This window comes from Rhyacophila brunnea, unplaced genomic scaffold (assembly GCF_057557595.1).
Source record: "Rhyacophila brunnea isolate RB1 unplaced genomic scaffold, BYU_Rbru_1.0 scaffold_3, whole genome shotgun sequence".
NCBI lineage: Eukaryota > Metazoa > Arthropoda > Insecta > Trichoptera > Rhyacophilidae > Rhyacophila > Rhyacophila brunnea.
In genome coordinates, this window is record NW_028232965.1 from 19,278,137 (window position 1) to 19,302,762 (window position 24,626).

Sequence of the window (24,626 nt, forward strand, 5' to 3'; positions counted from 1 at the left end):
GAGGCCCATATGATCCTATTAAGATCGGACATGGAATAATAATAAATAATAATTCCACTCTCTAAAATTAATTTCGTTGCAAAAAGAATGTGCCTTCTTGATCATAAATTTGCTCGTGATCAAAAAAAGTAGTAAACCCCTGTTCTACACCATCGGTGCACAACCCGCGACGTCCGTGTCTATTAGGTATATTGTAATTTCATTCAATATGTGGACTCGAGTTCAGGTCATGAATCGAAGAGGTTGAACGAATGGCTAACAACCATCCCAGAATACTTAAAAACAGTCCGGACAGTCCGGATACTTCCGCATTCTAAAATTCATATGCTCCGTCTGAAGTGAAAATGGTAATTTACCTTTTTTTATTACAATACTGTATTTAATCCACATCATTTTACCATGATCAAAGTAGGTTATAAAATTACATACGGTAATCTTGAAACTCAAGTTGAAACTCACACTAATAACTAATAAGTCTTGATAATTGAATAAGTAAGTAGGTAATTTATTAATTATATTTTTATTGAATTTCATTTTTTTTTTCGTTTTTTAGTACTAGGTCTAGTTAGCAAACAATTTTTTTTTAATTTAATAGTTTGATGACAGCGAAGTGAAAAAATATTAAATTATGTACATTATTAAAACTTTAAAGTAGAGCGACATCTCTTTCCTGATAGTATAATGTTTTTAATCAATTTAATAAATACGCTAGCCATTTTATAGAGACGAACAACTAAAAACTAACAGTTACATTAATTCACCGACAGAGCAAAACACTTGCGCAAGCCGCAGACAAATAATTTGCTGATATCAATTTTAGCTATTGTGAATACGGAATACGGATTGGTTTTGGTTAAAAATCCAGTTTAGAGGTTAAGTTGAGCGTTGTGTCAAAACGTTATTTTAGCAGCGAATGTCAATTTAATGTTTTTATTCAGTTTTATAACGTAAATAATTCAAAAATTATGGCTGTGGTCATAGAAACTACTCTCGGCGACTTAACAGTTGACCTTTTTACTGATAAAAGGCCAAAAACATGTTTAAACTTCCTGAAACTATGCAAGCTGAAATATTACAACTTCAGCCTGTTCCACACCGTTCAGCATGGATTTATCGCACAGACTGGGGATCCCTCGGGTGAAGGTACCGGTGGTCAATCGGTATGGGGTATCCTGGAAGGCTCGGATAAGCGGTATTTTGAATGTGAAAAAATGCCACGAATCAAACACACCGAACCCGGTTTGCTTTCCATGGTCGCTTCCCAAGATGGAATGGTTGGCTCACAGTTTTTCTTTACTTTGGCATCAGATTTGAACTCCCTCGATGCACAGCACTGCGTCATCGGAGAAGTCACCGAAGGCCACGATGTGTTGAGGCAAATGAACGAGACAATATGTGACGCTGGACACAGGCCATACCAGGATGTCCGTATAACCCATACAGTCATTCTGGAAGACCCTTTCAATGATCCCACGGGTCTTCAGGAGCCTTCGAGATCGCCATCTCCTACAGCAGAAAGGCTGAGAGGAGGACGTATCGCCCCGGATGAAGAGATAGATGAAACCGTTGGAAAGACTGAAGAAGAGCTGGTTGAACTGGTCCAAGAAAAGGAAGCTAAGGCTCGGGCTACTATTTTGGAGATTGTCGGAGATTTACCTGATGCAGAAATGGCCCCTCCAGAAAACGTATTATTTGTTTGTAAACTTAATCCAGTTACAAGTGATGATGACTTGGAGATAATATTCAGTCGATTCGGTAAAATTGTATGTTGTGAAGTTATAAGGGATAAGAAAAGTGGAGATTCACTACAATATGCTTTTATTGAATTCGATAACAAAAAGTCATGTGAAGATGCATATTTAAAAATGGACAATGTCCTTATCGATGACCGAAGAATACATGTAGACTTCTCACAATCTGTGTCTAAAATTAAATGGCAAGGTAAAGGCAGGGGCGTCATACATCTTGACGATAGTGAAAATAAACACAAAAATCCAAGTAAACATCGCTCTGATTATGATAATCGTAACCGCCGAATGAATCAATCCAATGAACGTGACGGTCATAAAAATAGAGACCACGCAAGACGAGATAATCTTCACAGAAAACATTCTGATGACGATCAAAACAAATCCACCCCGGTGAGTAATAATTCTAAACTTAGAAGAGATAATTCAGAAAAGAAACAATCAGCCGATGATTTTAAACGAGACTCATCGAGAAATGACAATCGCCAAAGAAATATTTCAAACTCTTCAAATAGATATAAAGAAACATCCGCAGATCATCAAAAGGATAGAAATACAGAAAAGGCAAGAAAAGCATCTCCTGAGACATCTTCAATGCTGAAAAATTATAATGAAAAACCTCACGATGACAAGCATGGAAATAGTAATAATCATAGGATAAATAGATCACCCAAGATTAGAAATGATCGTAGCAGTATCTCAAATCATTCTCCAGATACCAGAAGAATTCGGTCGCCGAATAACGTAAGAACGAAATCACCTGAACAACGAAGAAATCAATCTTCTGAACACAGAAGAAATCAATCTACTGAACACAGAAAAAACAATTCTCCTCAGAGATCGCCGGATGTTAGAAGAAACAGGTCTCCTAGAAATGCAAGAAATAGATCACCTGAATATAAAAGGCATAGAGTAAGCAATACCACCCACAATCCGTCTCCTGACTGTAGAATAAATTCATCGCGAGATTACAGAAACAGGTCACCGGGAAGACGCAATGATTCCAAAAACGATAGGAGTCCTGATCGTAGACTAGATAGATCGGCAGATAGACAAGGTAAGTCATCAGATTATAGGAATGACAGCAGGTATACTGAAAATAATTCGAGAATAAAGTCTGGATTTAATGATAATGTCCCTTCAACGAGTAAGAACCATGAAAACATGGATCGACTGTCTAGAAATAATGAATTATCATATAATGTAAGAGAAGTCCACAAAAAATCCTCATCTGTAGACCACAATAGCCATTCTCTATCCAAGAAATCTGGTAATCCTAAAGACTTGAAAAATGTATCTTCAAATCCTGTTGAAGCGTCTTCAGACGCAAAACATCCAAAAGGTTATCAACAGAAATCAGATGACATAACTAATACGGATATTAAGACTAAAAAAAGGAAAACATCTTCTCAAGACATCCCCAATTCCCGAGAAAAAAATGAATCACCGAAAAAGAAACAGAAGTCTAGTCAAGATGTGGAAAAAAAGGTGTCCCAAAAAAAAAATGGACACAAAAAGGTTAGCAAGAGCACTGAAGGCAGTTCGACGGATGACGACGGTAAACTGAAGTCCCGCTCAAAAAATAGTAAACGGAAAATGAAAAAGAAGAAATATTCTTCTAGTTCATCCGACACAAGCTCATCGAGTAGTTCAAGTGACTCCTCTGACTCGAGTGAAGCGGGAAAAAAGAAAAAGAAAACAAAGAAAGTGCTGAAGAAGAAAAAGGTTAAAAGGCACCAAAGTTCATCAAGCAGTTCTTCGTCGGACAGCAGCTCCACCACATCCAGCAGTTCTGACTCTTCGGATTCAAGTGACAGTGGTCATGAACGGTCAAGAAAAAAGTCTAAGAATAAAAAATCAGTACGTGAAAAACTGGTAAAGAAAAAATCAAAGAAATAGTGATGTCAACAAATACCCATAAGTGATCAAATAATTCTACCTATATTCAATTTAGCACTTCATTTTATGATTTCGACTTTCTGAAATATCCTTTTAGACAGATAATAATATGAAGGCATCTCTGCTGTTATATAAATACCTATTGATGTGTTGCTTGGCTATAGTTTTTCTGATAATTTATTATGTAAGTACCAATTATATGCAGGCACTTTCTACATTTATATTATAATCTGTTTGTGAATAGTAGATGAATATTAAACATTTCGGTAAATATCGATAGCAGTTGAATTTTGATAATATGATTTAAGTATTGATACACATGGGTCTTGTACTATGTGTATCTCCACTAGACTACTCGCTGACTACAGAGAAGGAATTACAATGTATTGATTTCTTAGTCATATTGTCACTAGTTCAGGTGTGCACACAGAAAAATGGTTTGGGGGATTCATTTTGAAAGAGTATCCATAGTAATTTATTATTAATTTTTTTTTAAGGCAGCGGCGGAATGGTTTGGGGTTAAACGAAATCTAGTAGGGGCCTCTGCCACAACTTATAGCTTCACGTCGCTTGATCCGCGGATATATTCCTCATACCCAGACACTACATTTTAAGTCTAGCAATGAACACCTGTTCTGCAGCTTTAACTACGGGTGCTCTCCGAGTTATTGCGACCTGTCGCATTCACAAATGGTTATAAATTACACGTGCCCTACCGGTCATAATTATTATGGCCCATTTGTGTTACCCATAATGCCTACTCTTTTAGACATTGAATGCCTCAAATGAAGAAATTATTCATGAGTGCCACGCGTCTTCTACTAACACAGGCCTTGCATGTCGTAGATTGCCATGAGGCGTGGGGCTGACCCGTTGAGAAGGCTGCTCGACAACCAAATCATCCGCCTGACGAACATCTGTCATGAGGTCCTGACCAAGAAGTAGAAATAATATTCCATTCGCTTAATTTTTTTTGTTCTTGTAATGGGTCCAAACCTGAAAACCTTCCCCTTGTGTGCTCACCTGAACTAATTCCTTCAGCGTATGGACTATTTCTGTACTGTTTGGTTCATTAACAATGAGACGTTACAAATAATTCTCATTTTTTATTTTAATCAAATATTATTTCCGTGTTTGCAGACTTAAATGTTTTGAAAATATGACCTTGTATGCAGGAAGTTAAGATGTAGTAATCATGTATAGTAATTATATATTACAACTTTTTGACTTTTATAAATAAGTAAATATTATTATAAAATGACATGACTGCCGCCTTACGTTATAAGTTATTTGTCTATATTATATTTTGTGTAATAGATGCATTGTGTAGGTATGTGATTTTTTTTATTTTTTAGATTAAGCAACCCTGAATTGATTTAATGGTATCCACTTCAATGAAATTGGCATGAATAATAAATAATAGGTAATATTATGTAACATTAAAATGAAAATCAAAAATGTATATTTTTGAAAGCGGCAACCGCTATGATGTCATCATAGCAATAATTACAATATTATTATGATGTGACAAAATACAATACTAACGAATATTAAAGTATTTCTCATACAGATTTTATTGCACTATTTAATCCCAAAATCATGAAGGAATCATACTATTTGAAGTCACTCAGTATAATGAATCTAAAAATGTAAAGGTAAATTCTTCCATAATATAATACTGAATATTGTATGACTAGGTATAATTGTATTATTTGGTCAAAATTTGTAATGAAACAATTGGATAATAATGTTGAAACATATGCCTGTGTATTATACTCGCCATATAATATATTGATATACAGTATACACACTATTATGAGAGATAATGTGAGGCGTCTAATTACAAAAAGCGACAGGTCCACAATTCGATATTCGTGGAAAACAACGTTTTTGTGATTCAAGCTTCAATTATTTGTTTTAACGTGAGATTATTTTTTCCATTCTATTCTATGTCGAAATTAGATCCAAATGTCAATTTGTTTCAGCCGATAAACTCTTAAATGTAATAAATATAGGCAAAATAAAATTGGACGTAGCGCTACTTGTACCTCACATTTTAATTTATTCCGCATAAGGCACATATTACCGTGGCACTGTCATGAGTTTACCGGATGCTACAGCATGGGAGACGCCATTTGCAATATTGAACGTTCCCTTATTGGTTGACTTAAACACGCGCGAAATCAACCAAGCTTTAAATAATATGAAACATATTGTGTAAAATTACACAAAGAATATGTGCGTATTTTTTTCTCGATTTTGACCAAATGTGGACTTGTAGCTTTTTGGAATTAGACGCCTCATGTAATATAATTATAAATATATAGTACCTAGTTTACTCATTTCATGTGGGTGAACATTTATGTTGTGCCTTGTTAAACCTGTCAAATGAGTTGTGGTTGTAAATATTGAAACTTATTCAGCCCTGAAGATGACTTCAGACGATGCCTCAGAATGTGATGGTGGTCTTCAGTTTTTGATATGTGACTGCTGACTGGCTAATCTGATGCGCTTTGGCATATGTCTTGAACTGGTTTAAAGCTGTACAATTCACTCAATCTACTTTTATTTTCATAATAACCGTTTAACGTTTTAATTACCGCACATTCTAAATAGGATATGGGTAAATGGTTAGTAATTTTTTATGAGACCTTCCAAAATGTGCAAAAACAATACCTACCTCAACCTTGAAAGGTTGAAATATAACGTGACTAAAAGAATAGCTATTGTCTAGAAAAGAAATTTGTAGAATTTAATATATAATTTTTAAACTATTTTAAGATATTTCATACTAATCGTTACTTTGCTTTGTTTTATTTATAGTTCAATTAAAAATCATACCCACTCTCAGAATTATAATATAAAGAGAGTGGGTATTGTTTAGAAAAATGAAGCCATGTTTCTTGCGTATAATGCACAGTAGAACTCATTTTTATTATTATTAACTTAACTATGAAACGTTATACCATCATATTGCTTCTCAGTATGGCCACCAAATAGAAACACAACATAGTTAACCATATTTTCTACTAAATTAACTAAAAATAATTACCACTAACTTTATATTTAACACAATACCAATACATTTCAGTAACATGTGCTCGTAGTTTTTAAATAACTATCATCCAAATCAATATTTACAGGCAACGTGTACAATAAATATTTAATTTGGCCGTAGAAATTCTCTTATTCTAACGCATATTGCGGAGACATAAGCGTGCCGAATGCTTTCTCACTTGCACTTATAGTTTGTTTTTGTTCAGGCCTTGTTCCCACTTTATAGTAAAGTCTAAATCAAATTAATGCTTCATGGTTTGTTAATCTAAATCCTGCGGCTGAGTCAAATTCAGATGTTTTCAATCAACGTGTGTATTTGAATCAAGCGTATGGACCCAATAGCCTGAGCGTATGATTAACAACCAACCTCTGTAAAGTATTAAAATACCTCCAGACTGTGGAGATCCATATTATACTCCGACCTGGAGTGAAACTATTTACCTCTATTTTAATGTTATTATAATACCTACCTACTTTTCTCTCATTTTGTTAATTAGGAAGTTTGCAACAACCTGAGGTTATCGCAGTTCACGTCTGAATGGAACTCATTTGATAGGATCAATCAAGTGTCCTATTGTACTCCATTACACTTATCGTACAAAGTTTTTTAAAGACATTAATTTTATTTTTCTAAAGTGTATGAGAATACTTCTTCCTAGCTTCCGATATCAATTTCATTTTAAATCACCATGTCCATTTTACATTGTCTATGACAATATGTTTTATTTAGTTTTTACAGTGTAATTAGGTACATAATTTTAAGCATTTTACCTAATAAAAAATATCTTTAAAACCTATTGTATTTCATTTACCGACTAGTTTTTAGTAAGCATTCTATAATATTATATTGATTACCCAAACATCAATATTTTAATAACCTTTCATAATTAAATATACTGATAGTAACTGGGTAGGTACATATCTCAACTACATAGTAATATTATAAAGACCTTCAATGCTAAAAACATTGATGATTTCCTGTATTTTATAAAGGTATTTATCTATAATATGACTTTCAAATAGATAAATAATTATTGAATATGTTTTAAGGTTATTATGGGATGGCCCCCACAAAGGAGAGGCTGACAAGGCTCTATCCTGGAAACTCGGCATGGCGGGTCGACCAGTTAAATGAGATGAACACCACCAATTTCCTTGAATACTAAAGAAAGTTTATGAACAGTATATAATTAAAAATGATAATTCACGTGTAGAAATGTATTATTATTTTTAGTGTGTTTCCTGACTAATAAATATGGCTATTTATCCAATATGACTAAAGGCGCATGTTACTTGGCTACTAAAGAAGTGGGTCACAATTAGTGCTTCATAATAATATGATACTGAGTGCAGACAACTTTAATTCAAGTGGATTTATATGAAATACAAAAAAAAACACTAAAAATTCATTTAATACCCTTAATTTTACATCGCGGAGCCATGGGATTCCACAAAATACCATTAACATTAACACACTGCCCTTATCCTTATAGATAGGTAGGGGGACCCGCCAAACATCTTGGCATGGTGGAATGCGTTAGGATGTGGGGGCTATGAATTACAGAATTTAATATATGTATCATAAATCCGATAAATGTGGATCTAAGATTAATAAATTTATTTATTAAAAATCGATATTAGGCATCATAGATAATATGCGTGGAGAAAAGACGAAGTAAGATTATCTATGGAAGTAAGTAGGTACCTACCGTGTTCCCGGCAAAATATCTTTAATGACGGTTTTCGGTTCAAATGTGCATGCACTTATTTTCTTATTACTAAAAACAAATTATCAGCTGGGATCGAATAAATAATCCGTAGTCTGCGATTTTTTTTCGCTATGTTTCTAGAAAGATCCTAAATTTTCTATGTTTTCAATCACCGCTATTACCAGTCAAACATTCTGGCGCGCATGATCAAAAATATTGACAGTCGCATCATGTTGTATGTTTATCTCTTTTTAGAGTCCTCGATTTCAATTTAGTAGAACGAGATGCTTGCGAATTCGCGAAAATTGACTTCGTTATTTTCCAGCGTATTTCTATTTCAGGAAGATATCACTTCCCCTGGATTGTAGGCAACCTGTAACACATTGAGCTGAAGCGTGTTGCGTAGTAGACAGGCGTCTGAGAAAATTATGAAAGCTCAACAAATATTTTGGGTTATCTGTTCGACTTTATTTATAATAGTGAATGGAGCGCCAAAACCTGCTGGCGAAAATGCTGATCATGGGAATAAAGGTAAATCATTTCACCTCCTTTCAACCACTACACACAATTACCTGGCACACCTGTATGAATTATTATTGCGCAGGTAACATTATTGTGAATTAGAGTAAATTAATCATAATAACATTTCCCCTTACTTTCTGATGATATATGATGTATTATTTGAACCAAAAATCTATAAAATATAATTTTTTTAGTTAGTGTATTCATTGTTACTAAGTAGTCGCACTTATTTATCATTCTCCGAATAAGCCGCTAATATTGATCTCAAAATAATTAATGTTTACCTACCAAAACTAACATGCCTACACGCATTATATGAACGTTGGTAGGTACATATTATCCACACTAAGAACAACGAATTATTTTAGACAAGTTCCAATGAGTATAAGAATATTAGCTTTATAAATGCATTCATATAGATGTAGCATAAGTAACATTAATTCTGTAATATATGAATAAAAATACTACATATGCTATTATTTTCATCTCGATTTCAGTGGTGTAGTGGTAAATACTAATTACATACCGGGACGCCGCTTCATTTTATTTCATATTTTCCAACATTTCCAACGATTATTGATGGGCATCCTGATTTTCTACTAATAAATAGGACTCACTAATCGCTTCTCATGCAGTTTTACATCAATAAAAGTTTACAAAAAATAATTATTATATTTGATTTATTATAAATTTTATTGTTTTCCAAACTAAAAATAAAGTAACGACGTTGTCTTTTGTAGTGATGGAATTCAAAATTTTGTGCAACAAACATTATGTTATGGTACTGTTCGGTTATACGGAATACAGCGGAAAACGCATTTTGAAAAAAGCCGATAAACTGGATTATTTGTTAGGTTAGGTTAGGTTTGGTTAGGTTAACCTAACAAATAATCCAGTTTATCGGCTATTTTCAAAATGCGTTTTCCGCTGTATTCCGTATAACCGAACAGTACCCCTAGGGATGTCACTGATTAATTGATATTCGATTGCATTTAGTTTAATTCTTTTATGCGTCATGAAAACTGGAGTGGATTTTGCAGAAACTTTCCTATTATTTAGGTATTTAAATTAATTCTCATGAATTATCTACACGGTACTGTTCGGTATCAGTGACATCTCTAGGCAATACGCCGCCATAAAGCAGACTAAGAATGCCGACCCCTTTAATTTTTGGTTACAAAATTGTCTGCCAATTCGTCAGGTAACTACTTACCTACCTATTTTATTATTTATTTTTTGGCTATCTTAAACAGACATATAGGCAACATATTTTTTTAATTGACGTACACACAATCTACTGAGAATTAGAGCATTTCCACGAAACCTACTCTGAAACAGTGGTAGTTTTAAGTATATGGAGGTCTGTGGCACTGATAAGTTTGGAGGCAACATTGTAAAAAAAATGCCTATGCGACAAATCGCCATTACAATATGTATTGCAATGGGTATTACAATACAAGTAAGTATTGTCAGGATTTTTTATGCTTCTATTTTTTTATAAACTAAGATATCGATACTGTATAATGAAGCAACCAAATCGTCTGCTTTGTAGAAAACCGCCACTGCTCTCAAAAGTTGTAATATTTGTGTTCGTCGCTTCATTCGCCGCCCTTTATAATGTACCGCCCCTATGGAACGCATGAGCTGCCTACCCGCATATGACGTCGCTTAAATTAATTTAGGGAACTGCAATCATTTATGTGTTAAACATAATATTATTATGTCATTCTGTTATACTTACATACCAGATTAAAGAATAAGCGGCATTATTAAACCTAGTCCAGACCAACACGCATCTGCCCGTAAACAAATAAATATGTGTAAAAACTGTTCACAAACACTATACAATTATTGCCAATATTTTTTTGTATTACGCTTCGGATAGAAAACATGTGCAAATGCAATGACAAACAAGCAAGTGTAGTCGTGTTTGCGAGTTTTTTTTTTACTGTAGCGACCCGTTTTGATTAAAACGCGAAAATTTGGACGATGTGGACTGTCCAAACCTTAGACAATAGATACAGAGTCCAAACAACATTTATATAATTTGACAGCGATTCCAGATATTTTTGTACATTCTTTTATCATCATGATCCGTGTATATTCAATAATTCCAATGATGGCCCGGCCCTCCCACACGAACAAAAATGTTATCACAGACAAATTAAAAGTTTCGCTGTTTTTAGACATTGACGAAATAGTGGAAGTTCTTGGTGACTCCGTTTCAACTATACCTCCATCAGAGACTGTTGACCTTCCTGAGAACTGGGACCAGGCTAAGGATGACTCCCAATCCCTATTTCTCAACAAGAGTGACAAGAATGACCTGGAACCCTACCCGATGGCACTGAGTGATGACGGTAATATTCTTGAAATATCACTACTGTAACATTAATACTCATATATCACATAGTTTGGACTGTACCTATATAGGGAATCATATGGATATTTGTTTTACAATCTTGTTTATCGTGATTACAGAACGATTATGATTGAATTTGTAACGACATTTTAATTTATCTAAAATTAATATTCCCTGGAGCATTTTTTTGTAAATAAGACTTTCTTCAGCATTGTTCTACATAATATTATATTACTATGTGTATTATTGCAAAATTCATTGCCTGTTTTTAGACTATATTTAGTTATTTTACCAAAATATAATCAAAAATAAAGCATATGTAGGAATAACTTCGCCATGTTTTTTTCATTTTTAGATGCGCATTTTCCTAACGCACTAGCATTGATAGAATATTCCTCGAATACTGTATTTAATTAGTAATGACTTTATTAATTATTATTTTAAATATATTTTTCTATCAAGTGACAATGTCCGTCAACTTAAAAATATAGGGGAAGAACTCCGTCAAACAAAATATTTTAAGTGAAAACTGGTCTCCCAGAAGGAAAATGAAATGCAATGAAAACTAAAACAAAGTTCTTCACTTTGTTTCTTGAAGGAAAATTTTTACATTCGTTGAAAACTGCTCTGACGTGGGAAGAAATGAAGGAAAAGTCCTCGATTTTTATTTTGGACGCATTGTTTTGTAGGGAGAAAATCATCAGGACGAAGAAAAATTATTACAAATATTTCACTCGCGTATAACCTTAACATAAGAAACCAATTAACCAATCTCTGATTCTCGAGAAACAAATAATCTTTAATTCTCGGTTTCTCGAACCTCGAGAGGCTAAAAAACACGAGAAATCACAAGCTGAAATCATTACTCATAAGTGTGCAATACTGGTATATCATCAAAATCGTACGGTTGGACGTTTTGGTTTCCTTATAATATATATGGTCAATGTATTAAAAACTTGATTTTATTTATTTTGGAAATCACATTCGTTTATTACTGTTGCCCAATCGAAGTATTGTATTATCACTAATATACTCCCCAAATAATCGGGTTGCGTAATGTTAACATAGATATCCAAACCATGTCAAAGGTTACGGGCAGGAAAATCTTTTGTAAAATTTAATAACTTTTGTATTTTAATAAATACTATTAAATAAGTACCATGATTTAAAACTAGCATTTTATATTTTCTCCCTCGTTGTTATGAATTTTGAATAGGGGTATTTAATAATACAGGTTGCCCTGGGCCTCGTTTTTTGTCTAAAAAGCCCAGACTATATCTAGGTAAGTACGTACTTAGCTATATTTTGAACCCATGTTTTGTCATCTCATAATATCTACATGATTTTTATACGTATCATAGGATACATTTTACTCATTCCACGGCTCAACAAATTAATATATTAGGTGGGTGGTAAGTAGGTAGGTAGGTATTTACCTGGTATAATAAATTCCGATCATTATTCCTTGCATACTTCACCAACTCATATTATTGAAGTAGCTTTTCCGTCAATTAAATTTTATTTTTGAGAAAATTACGATTCAGAAATCTTGGCACATTACTGTCTTTCCGCTTCATAGATTCTGAATGTCTCCATCGCGTCATTTAGTCCGCTCAACGACCCATTTACATAATAACAAATTGGCATTGTACCTACCATTACAAGCATTACGGCATAAGAAAATTTACAAAGAAAACCGCTTTTCGTACGCTCCGACAGATTGAATGATCAAGAAACAAAGCTTACAGCCTTGTAGGTACTGGTTGGTATTCAATTGAATAAAAAATCAACATTATACTTTTATGATACTGCTGTCAACTATCTATCAAATATTAAATATAATTACATACAAATCAAACTCAATCAAATTTGTCATAATGATATAAAAATTAATACAATAATAACAAGGTGATAGATTATTATAGTCCAGTGCGTAAGGCGCTGCTTTTTCATCTAAGGGCTACGGGCTCGATTCTCAGTGAGGTCACTTATGCGATTTTCTCAAAGCTTGGGTGTTTTTGATTGTTTCTCTTGTATTACTAATTCAACTACCGTTTCACTACACTACTGTCATTGAGCCTCATTGTTTGTTGTAGTGTTAAAAATAATAATTATTATAGCAGGACGCAGGAGATAATATGATATACTAATTATTTCAGGATTGGTTTATTAATACAATTAATCTTGATTTCGAGGTGTATCTCAACTTTGGTAGGTGCTTAGGTACCTACTATTAAATTTCACGATTTAGGTATAATATTTTATAACTAGTGAAGTACCCGGTTTTGCACGAGGTCAATTATTGATTGATCGATATTCAGAATAATAATAAGTAGGTACCCAGCTAATTACATTCTTCAATATTAAATTTTCTGCTTCTACGCATACAACGTGTCAAAAAGAAATTATTAATTCTGACAGTCAAATAAAAGAACATCGAATTAAAATCGAATCCAAAATAGGTAGGTATGCAAACTTTATCTTGAGCTGTCGTAAAAATTAAAATTGGAATTGGCAGGAAAGTTACCTAATTTGGACAAACAAAATTTGTATTTATCGTTATCTAGATGTCAGTTGTGGCGAAATAGAAAAAGGAAATCAAACAAACATTTTTTTATTTATATTTATAATACATAAATAATATAAACATAATATTATTAGGCATATTGTCCAACTTCTAGTAGGATGTGATTTACTATCCAGTGTCAACACTGGCAATATGTTACCACACTCTCTAATCGTCATTCTTGATCTTACAAACGTATAATGTTTGGTAAAATTAATAGCAAAATGATAGTTGCTTCCAGAATACAATATTTAAAGTTTGTTATAAATCTCCGTCGTTAGTGTGACCAGTGGCGCACTCAGGATTTAATATTGGGGGGAGCCCAAGGAGGAGAATATAAATTAAACCCATAGACTCTTTTTCTTCATATAATTATTTTTACATATCGGCCAGGGCCCCTTTCCCCCCCTGGGTGCACCACTGAGTGTGACGTCTGTGCCTGTATTTCGTTCACCATCAGTTGGATATCAGGTAGTGGGTAAGGGCATTGCCGACTGAAGAGGAAAGCCGATACATTCACAACTGCTCCTACCTTTCCGCCCCTCCCGTTAGTAGTAGTCGGAGGTATTCTTAGTTTCAGATTACTTTAACGTATCTTGGAAACCTTGGAGACCTTAGAGTTTATCAGATTTAGTGGTTCTGTGTTATTAATAATTGGAAGTGACGATCAAAGTAACTTCTTCTGTGTATAATATTATCATAACACACGACACTAGGACGTTTGTCAGTGTCACAGTCGATTCTAAACAACAACAACTAATAACTTATTTATACTCTTCAGTCATTATAGAATGCCAAACTCTGCTTGCAAGTTTTTTTTATCAATAAATAGTATGGCAGTGGACCACTCGCTGCTTGTGCAAAAAGTTATGCTCAGGCCTTATTAATCTAAAGATGGCGGTGGTAAGGGCCATCTTCAAGTGATCTTGAAGTGCATCTGTCATGTTGCACGAGTGTAAAATTTCAATGCATCTTCTCAAATTAATATGTTTTTTTGTACGCACGGTCTTCCAGAATGATTCTTCTCTTGCTGTGTAATTTTTCAGAGTTAATATCTCATTTTCCAGATTTTCCAATAAGCAATTTTCACTGATAGTTAGTGCAATTTCTTTAACCACAAAAAACTTATATCTACAACTTGCTTTAGGTTGAGTGTGTGGAACACATTACATCAACTCTGTCGACATTTATACGTCGTTAATAGAAAGCTGTGAAAATTGCAGTGTTTTTGAAAAATCTTTAGTACAGACTACAGAACATTTCGTTTTGAATTTTTCAAAATTTTAGTATTTTCGGCTAATTTAGCGTAAAATTATAGTAGGTACCAGTGGCGCACCCAGGGGGGGGCAAGGGGCCCTGGCACCCCCCAAAAATGAAAATTATCAGAATGATTTTGAACATTGAAATTGAAAGCCAATAAACTATACCTTTGGGCTTAGACAAATAAAAACACGGCAAAAAAAATGATTTGTAATAATTCTCCAGCACCCTTTTTAGAAAAATTTCTTAAATTTTAATTTCTAACACAAAAATTTCGAAACACTAATGTCAGGTTTTTTTAAAAACACAATCCATAATGGAACTGTCAAAAAATTCTCGGTGTCCACCCGAATTCCCTAGGTCAACTATTTGACAACCAAAGTCAGGACTTTTTTCCAGAAGGTCCTACATTCTAGTTATATTAGGTTGATTAGTCACCGTTTTCGTTTTGTTGAATGCAGCTATGCTCAACATCTCTTCGATGTATTTAACGACGCCCTATATAGATAGGCTTACCATACGTCCCGGTTTCACACATTGGTCCCGGCGTCCCGGCCAGTTTGGCATTTTTTGTCCCGGCTATTCCGCGTATTAATGATTGTCATGATTGACCGTGGTAGCGTATATTATGTGATGAGACAGCGGGGTAGGGTGTGAAAAAAGTTCATTCCAGCGAGAAGTACGGACTGGTAGGTACCTACAATCAATAAATAAAATAATTTAAACTTCTGCTGCAGAGAGTCGACATTCTTCTTTTGTACATATTACGATAAAAACAATTTTTGATGGTTAAATTAAATTTGTTTCTTTGCCATATGTCCCGTTCCTGTCCCGGCTTAGAGTTTCATAATTATTATGGTAAGCCTATCTATATACAGCCTTGACATTTGCCTTAACGTTGTAGCTGTAGGTTCATATCACTAAGTTTTCATGTGAAATCAGCAAGAAAAGTCAGATCAAACAACCACTCACCATTTTCTAACTGAGCATACCCATCTCCCCTCTCCTTCAAACGGGATAGTATTGTAATATTATACATATTATTACAAATATGCTTGTAACAAGATTTTTAGAAGCCTGCTTATATAATAAATGTAGGTATAAGTATAAAAGATTTTTCTTATTATATTTTCATTGTATTTTTAATTGGTATTAGCAGTAATATCCATTTAAATTCCACAAGAAAAAAACCTTCAGTCGATAATAAACCAACATGAATGAAATCTGTGTTTTTTAATGATGTTATAATTTCGCCGTGGAAGCCTATCATTCGTAATGTATGTATGAATATGTAGGTAGATACGTAACGTACCTACGCAAATTTTCTCTTGATAAAATAAAAATCTTGCAAACACGTACCAAAACCTTCTACTTCCATCACTTCGAATAGTTTTTCGCATCATAATTTATTATAACCTATCCTAAGGAGAATTTTAAAAAACGAATTATTTATGAATGTTGAATTTGAAACGGAAAAACCTTGTGGCGGTTTTTCGTTTAGTTCTTAGTTCGAATTTAAAATTTAAGCCTTACTAAAAATATATAGTAAGGAGTACCTACATAATATTTCCAATGGTCGACCGCTAACAAACGAGCAACTTCAAACGTTAGTTAGGTCTTTGCATTTTTCTGTCTTCAATCTCCACACCGATTCTATCATTGTTATTTCTAGGTTGACTTGTCTGCCCAATATAAACGCATTTTAATTCTTTAACTGCGATCGTTTACGACTTCGTCCGCCTGAAATACGAATAGAAAAAAATCAATAAAGAAATATACTGATTCGTATTAATTATTGATCTATTGCGCGAGCTTCACGTCATATTGTTGCAAGTGCGTTATTTTCGTTTATTTGGATGTTGAGACTGTTGAGAGCATGGCGGAAGTTTCATATAAACTACCTCGCGGGAAACGCCGCCAATTTCCCCATGGGAACTTTATTTTTCTGGTGGACGACAGGACCTGGCATTTGTTTCCCTCTACTCCGGGTTATAGCAATTAACTGAAACTCTGTGTATTTTTTAATGATCTTGTATTCACATAGCATTTTTCTCACGTCCCTTCACAACTGTCGCAGCCATAGACTAATATACGATATAGGCTGAGGAAGGACATATCCTTCTGGCATTGCGGCTACGGCGAAATCACTTTGGAATGGTGTTAGTGTCATTTGAAAGTAACGACACCAACACCTAAATGAGTCACCTACTTTCAGCTTACGACGGTCAACCGATACCAGCAGCAAATCCAAGACCGGCGGCTCCGGCGCCTCCTGCACCAGGGACCCTGGAGCACGTGGTGATGCGAGCAGAGCTTTATGGGGAGCCCCCGTCGATGGGGCGCCAGGCCTCCAGGAGGAAGCGGGGTGGACGCTCCGTTCAACCGGCTTCACACAACAACCACAACATCGCTTCCAGGTTAGCTTTTATTACGTACCTACCTTAAAATTATTTAAAAACTATATTTTCAACCTTTTAACGAATCTACATTTTTGCTCATTTTCCAATACCTACGACTTATTTGTCAAAATATGCTTATTTATAAATACCGAATCCTTATATACCTACTTAATTATATATAAGTATATATTACTTACATATTAATCGATATTTGATTATATAGATAGGCACCTACATACGAGGGTGGGTCAATAATTCCTTAGAAAAAAGCATTAAAACAGTTTTTATTTCTGTATTTCTTTTTTATTTCTCAACATAATCTCCTTGGAGCCAGTGCTCGAAATGGAAAATTTCACGAACAGGAACGCTCGACAATTTTCCAAAAATGTGTGATATTAGATATAATAATATCTATAATATAAAAATATCTTTTACTTTTACATGATGTACTTTTTTATCATCATCTTCGCCCAATACGCTATCGACTATAACAATTAGTGGTAACATACAAATATAGAGTCGTTTTAGTTTACGAAATCGTTTTCTAAAAAATACATTAATAATTATACAAATATAAATAACTAAACGTATATGAATCTAATTGGAGTGGGAAACATTATTAAAATACACGAAACAATAGACAAACTAATTACAATTTCCCATTGGTTTCGTTAGTAGTTTGAATAAAAATATGCAACTAAGAGTGGATAGAAATATGAGTGAAGATACTTCGGTTTAAACAAAATACATGCCGCTTTTTTCAAAGCTCTGATTTTTCGTAAATTCGAAATATTTTGATTATGGTAAACTATTTTTTAATCAAATCAAAATCCATCGTATACGAAAAAGCAAGGGCATGGTTTTTAATAAATTAATTAAAAAAGTATGCAATACGCAAGATTTACAAATGTAGCATTATTTATTAAATATGAATCAACCTCAGAAGTGTAGGTACATATTATTAGAAAAAAAATATTTACATCATGTGGACATGTAGGATAATTTATTCTAATAGGTTTCCAATGTTATAGAAATTGTTATATACAGGGAAATTTTTCATATATTTATCTCATTGGATTCTGATTGATTTATTTAAATATTTTTATTTCGTATTGTACCTTAAACAATACAAATTTTTTTAACATGCATACGATGTTCACGAATATGTATCTATATTAATTATGGAATTATTTGATTTAAGTTATTAAATCTATTATAATATTAGTTTAACCATCAAAAACACAGTTCATTCAACCCGAAAAATATCCATATAAAATTAAAACAATAAAAATATATGATAGAAGATAAAAAACACAACTTAAAATTATTAAATTTGGAAAAATAAGGAGTCTAATTTTGTCGCTTCCTCTGATGAAAACGCTTATCATTGGCTGCATACAACTTAATATTGATAAACGACCAATGAACGACCTCGATTGCATTATGAAATACAAAAACTATGAACGCGTCAAACCCATGTAAATTTCGCTAACATAATAATATGATAAATGGACAATTCGGCCAATTATGGTTGTCTCGATACAAAATTTAAAGTTTCATTACAAAAAACAATTGCCTACCACTGCAGTAAAGATAATATATGTATTGAATATGTTTCATTTAAAAATTTAAAAGTTCCAGTGTGCATTATAACTATTACGTTATTAACTCACTATATTTAGGCATGTAACTTCACCTTAACTGTATTAAAATAATATGTTTGGACTTGCAAAAAAGTAAGTGTCTCGTTTTATAAATTAATAATACAGTAAATCTACATTCCAATGTAAAATAGCTTCCAACATTTCCTTACAATCATAAAAACCTTTTTTTTTCAAAATACATTATTGTCCCATACGACAATGCAATAAATCTTACTTACCCCAGTGCATTTCTTTGTATACAATTTTATTGTTTTATCACCATTGACGCAAAAGAGTAATATGTCTATTGGTGCATTCAAGGCCAAATTCGTTGAAAAAAGTATTGTCTTGAAAAAAGGTTATTTCTCAAATACGCTGTCTTACACTTACTCTATCACTATTTCAAAAAAACTTAAGTAAATTATGTACGGGTCATAGAAAATTCAGTGGTTCTAAACCAGTAAAATAATTTTTTAATAAAAAAAATATTTATGTTTTTGTACCTTTGTACATATCAATTCATTTTCGTAAATTTTAAATCTAACTCGGAACGTAATAATATTAAGTATGACGCTTGAGGATTTTACTAGACGACTCGCTGTCCGTCGGATATTTAACGAACCGGTACGCCATTTTCGAGGTTTTAACGAACAGGAACGCCATCCTTAAGAATCCCACGAACAGGAACGGCGCTCCGGGGCGTTCCGCTCCATTCCGAGCGCTGCTTGGAGCTCAATACACTTGGTTAGACGTTTCTCAATATTTTTTAAACCGTCAGAAAAATAAGTTTTCGGAAGGTCCTCAAAATAAGCATTTGTCCGATCGATGACTTCTTCATTTGAAAAAAAACGTTGTCCACTTAGCCATTTTTTTAAGTTTGGGAAAAGGAAAAAGTCACTGTGGGCTAAATCTGGCGAATACGGTGGGTGGTCGACCAATTCGAACTTCAATTCTTCAATTTTAGCCATTGATCGTAAACATGTGTGAACACGGGCATTGTCCTGATGAAAGAGGATTTTTTTCCTGTTTAAATGAGGCCGTTTTTCTTCAATTTTGTTTTTTAGCTGGTCCAATAAAGATGCATAATAATCCCCTGTTATTGTTTTTCCTTTTTCCAAATAGTCAACGAAAATAATTTCACGTGCATCCCAAAATACAGTAGCCATAACCTTACCAGCTGATTTTACGGTTTTCGCCTTCTTTGGACATGGTTTGCCTTCGCAATCCACTGCTTTGACTGTTCTTTCGTCTCGGGAGTATAGTGGTGTATCCATGTTTCATCTACAGTCACAAAGCGACGAAAAAATTCATCCGGATTGCGTTGCATGAGCGACAACAGGGCTTTAGAGGCCACCACCCTACTGCGTTTATTGTCGACTGTGAGCAAACGCGGCACCCATCTTGCAGAAATATTTTTCATGCCCAATTTGTCATGTAAAATAGAAATGACGCTACCTTTTGAGATCCCTGTAACCTCAATTATCTCACTCAACTTTAATCTTCGGTCACTTAACACCATATCGTGGATTTTATTGATCATTTCTGGTGTAGTCACCTCTACAGGACGTCCTGAGCGTGGTTCATCCTTTGTTGATGTACGACCACGTTTAAATTCATTTAACCAGTTATAAATAGTTGCAAGTGAAGGAGCAGATATGCCGTGAACTAAATCCAACTCATTTTTTATTTCCTTTGCTGTTAACCCTTTTATATTAAAATGTTTAATAACAGCTCTAAACTCAATTTTCTCCATTTTTTGTAAACAAGCAAATTTTTTTTTTAAATGTACGAGAAACACACAACAACCCGACCAATCTGATTGAAACTTCGCAGCATACTGAATCGGTAGTGCCGCTGCATGAAAACAAACCGCTTACAGTACTAGTCGCGCCACCTGTCGGCTTTTCTAAGGACTTATTGACCCACCCTCGTACATAAATTTTGACATCTTCATTTAATTTGATCTGTGATTGTGTAGGGGCTGAATGCGTGGGCTCGTTTGATCTCTAAGCTTATGATGTTGCCATATTACAAATTTACATTATTTGATTAGTTTCTTCACTTCAAAAAATATGTCAAATAATTTAGGTGTTAAGAAACAAAATATCGTATTATTGTGTGTATTGTGTACAAATTTAACTTGAAGATATTTTACTAATAGTTTTATAACGCTTTACGACCTACGTAATAAGCATGTATGTACCGCTACCAATGACATTAATATCATTGACTGCTACGTATCCATGACATATTATTTCTTCTTAATTCATTTACTTACTAATAATACTATATAATATAACGTTTGAAATTGAATGTACTATCAGAAAGAATATACGTAGGAGTTATTTTAGTACCTATAGCTTATTTGATTACATTAAACTTAAAAGGGTACTATACATTTTGTTCACGTATTTCTTTCAGAACAAATTTCACGAAAATATTTAATTTAAAAATAATGCTCTTGCCCACAGGGTGAAATTTATTATATTTAAAGAAAATTGATAAGGTGGCAACGTTTTTTATTATTCTTGCCTCGGCGACATCACGTCTTGGTCGTGCCTTCCTGAATTTTAAACGAAGAAACGCAAATAAGTAAAGCAGTGATGTGTTATGGACTCCTAAAATATTGAAGATTGATATTTTATGATTTAAAATTCAACTGAATTATAAAAATATTATTCAATTTTTGTGTGTAGATACTTAGGTACTTATTATTAGGAGAAATATTTTCAAAAAGCACGCAGTCTAGTTCTCAGTGGTGTATTAGGGTAGAAACATGGACCCTAAGTAAAAGAGAGATCCAGAAACTTAGAGTAGCACAACGTGGTATGGAAAGGTGCATGCTGGACATAACGCGAAAGGACAAAAAGAGGAATAAGTGGATAAGGGAACAGACAAGGGTTTGCGATGTAATAGAGTTTTCTAAAAACCTCAAATGGAAATGGGCTGGACACATAGCTCGAAGAAAGGACAATCGTTGGACAAATTTAGTCATCCAGTGGTATCCAAGAAGTATAAAACGTCTGCAAGATAGACCTAGAGGCCGCTAGATCGATGAAATGATAAAGTTCTGTGGAAGTACGTGGCAACGCAACGCACAGGACCGAGAGAAGTGGAAACAGCTTGGAGAGGCCTTCATCCAGCAGTGGATAGATTCAGGCTGATATTGATGATGATGCTTGGGGTAGAAAGGAGCTCTCTGAACTTTATTGTGGGAACTAAACTAGGAATAATATTATGCTATCAATTATTATCATACAAACGAATACATTATTGAATGAATTTGAACCATAGAGGAGCAGTAATATCATATGTTATTTTCTGTTATGACATTTGAAATTATTTAGCAATCGCATGAATCATGGTTAAGTTGGTAAACTACACAAATATTAACACCGCTAAGATGTCATTCCAATTTTCTTACTCGTGCCATTCATGTGCATTGTATTTACTTACTTGAGTGCAGTTATTGTATTTGGTTTTAATCTCTTTGTTTTACATACATTTTACGGAATTTTTCAACTAAATAATAATGCTGAGGATTATTGACTGCTTATATATTCATAATCGTGGATTGTATTTCTATACGTCTCGATGGCGTCCTGTGGCGGTAGACAGGTCATGCGTTGCATGGGTGCGGCATATTAGAAAAGTCGGCAAACGAATGGACGAATATAACAAATATCACACATTTTGAGAGCAGTGGTGATTTTCCACGAAGCAGATGATATTATCACTTCATTAGAAAGAATCAACATCTTAAAGATTTAAAGAATAATCGAAGCATAAATAATTCTGATTAAATAAAATAATCCATTGTAATTAATCATTCCTTGCTTGCTTCAATTGCATACATTAAAGCTCCATCTCTATAGACGAAAGTGTTTTTCTATATAATTATATGTGATTATTCCAAAATAAAACTCAAATATTGCACACTGCTTAAATTAAGTTATATTTGTGGGAAGTGGGATATGTGAAATCAACAAAATGATCCACCACTTGGAACTTATCACACATTATAGCATAGCATTTATATTAGCGATTATTATTTAGATTCGTTATAAATTAATATTTTTTAAATTGAACATTTGTGTATTTTTGTGTTTTAGGTTATCTGCTATTAACAGATTCAAGCGCGAGTCGGACTTGAGATCAGATGAAATTCTAGCTCTCCTTTCACTTTGGGAAGCTCAGCAACGACGCAATACTGAACCTGCTCCAACTTATTATTCCCCAGACAGTTACTACAACCAAGGAGACCCTTACGAAGACGACACCGCAGAAGAAAGGGAAGACCCTGACGAACGATGGTTGGATGAACCAGTAATTCCTAGCAGTCACTTTTCAAGACCTTACTACTCCCTTCATCCAACACTCCAAAAAAAACCGACCCATTACCAATATTCCCACGATTTCCCTGAATATATTCCTTCTGAGCCGAACTACCTTCAAAACTTGGATTCCCTGCGACGTAAACGACAATGGGCCGGATTCGGAAATACAAATCGCCTCGCCAAAAGATTCATGGTTGCCAAGAAACGATCAGAACCAAACTCGTATTATTTATCCGCGTTGAAAAGTATCAAGCCCCGCGATGATCTTTACTCGTTGAACGAACTACTGAAAACATCTCAAGGCGCACGAGAACAAGGATTCCCTATCACTCGTCGTATGATTTTGTAAATATTTCCAATAATCGATACAACTACAATATACGTTTAACATCACACTTAACATTATTTGATCAAAAATAATATAAGTATCACTGTTCGATCACTAATTATTATTCTCATATCAATGTTAGTTAAGCGCATTGAGGCTATCAGCTATATTATTATAATATCATAAAATCACTTGATTATAAATTGCTATTTAAGAAATCTCTCGTATAGATATTATCTAATATTATATAATAACATCTACATAGAACATAGCCATGAGAATGGTTCACATATCGATATAAATTACATCTTATCACTTTTATTATACATCTATATCCAAAAACATATTATGAATTATTTTTGTCTATTAGAATGTTATTAAGTAATATACTATTATAAATAGTTGTTTATGTAATCAAATTATTGTTCTATATCAAATTTAAAAAAATAGATGGTGTATATCATTCCTGAAATCTTTCAGTTGAATACAAAATATTAAGAGCATACCTACCAACATTTAAAAATGTATTCATGAAAATTAATGTAGGATTCCAATCTAGAAATCTATAATATTATATTGTAATAACGATAAATAAAGGTATTTTAAAATATGGCTTTGTATTAATTTATTTAGTAAGTACCTATACCATTTCCCTGTGCAGTCCGAAATATTTTTAAATGAAAGGCAAGTAAATTATAGAAATATTATTTGTTTGCGTTTGTATCAAAATAATATTATAGAAAAATACTGTATGATCTTATTGACACAATATCCTAGTTCCAGGGCTAGACCTGCA

The 24,626-nt window shown here is 33.7% G+C and overlaps 2 protein-coding genes across 2 annotated transcripts; both read left to right on the forward strand.

Annotated features, from left to right (window-relative positions):
• The first annotated feature begins 812 nt into the window (after positions 1 to 812).
• On the forward strand, positions 813 to 4,608 carry LOC147068022 (uncharacterized). The gene has a single exon (XM_085952045.1). It carries the CDS (start codon positions 966 to 968, stop codon positions 3,645 to 3,647), a length of 2,682 nt encoding a protein of 893 aa, XP_085808171.1. The 5' UTR covers positions 813 to 965; the 3' UTR covers positions 3,648 to 4,608.
• Positions 4,609 to 8,764: 4,156 nt separating this feature from the next.
• On the forward strand, positions 8,765 to 24,434 carry LOC147068023 (putative neuropeptide precursor protein). Its single transcript, XM_085952444.1, has 4 exons — positions 8,765 to 8,944; positions 11,122 to 11,295; positions 17,339 to 17,540; positions 23,278 to 24,434. The coding sequence occupies exons 1-4, from the start codon at positions 8,842 to 8,844 to the stop codon at positions 23,849 to 23,851; spliced, it is 1,053 nt and encodes a 350-aa protein (XP_085808570.1). The 5' UTR covers positions 8,765 to 8,841; the 3' UTR covers positions 23,852 to 24,434.
• Positions 24,435 to 24,626: the final 192 nt, after the last annotated feature.

What these genes read in the sequence shown, in the direction of transcription:
- LOC147068022 (XM_085952045.1), top strand. Translation starts at nt 966, where the DNA reads ATGGCTGTGGTCATAGAAACTACTCTCGGCGACTTAACAGTTGACCTT.
- LOC147068023 (XM_085952444.1), top strand. Translation starts at nt 8,842, where the DNA reads ATGAAAGCTCAACAAATATTTTGGGTTATCTGTTCGACTTTATTTATA. An exon ending in GATGGCACTGAGTGATGACG is followed by an intron (nt 11,296 to 17,338) that starts GTAATATTCTTG and finishes ACCTACTTTCAG; the next exon opens with CTTACGACGGTCAACCGATA. An exon ending in AACCACAACATCGCTTCCAG is followed by an intron (nt 17,541 to 23,277) that starts GTTAGCTTTTAT and finishes TTTGTGTTTTAG; the next exon opens with GTTATCTGCTATTAACAGAT.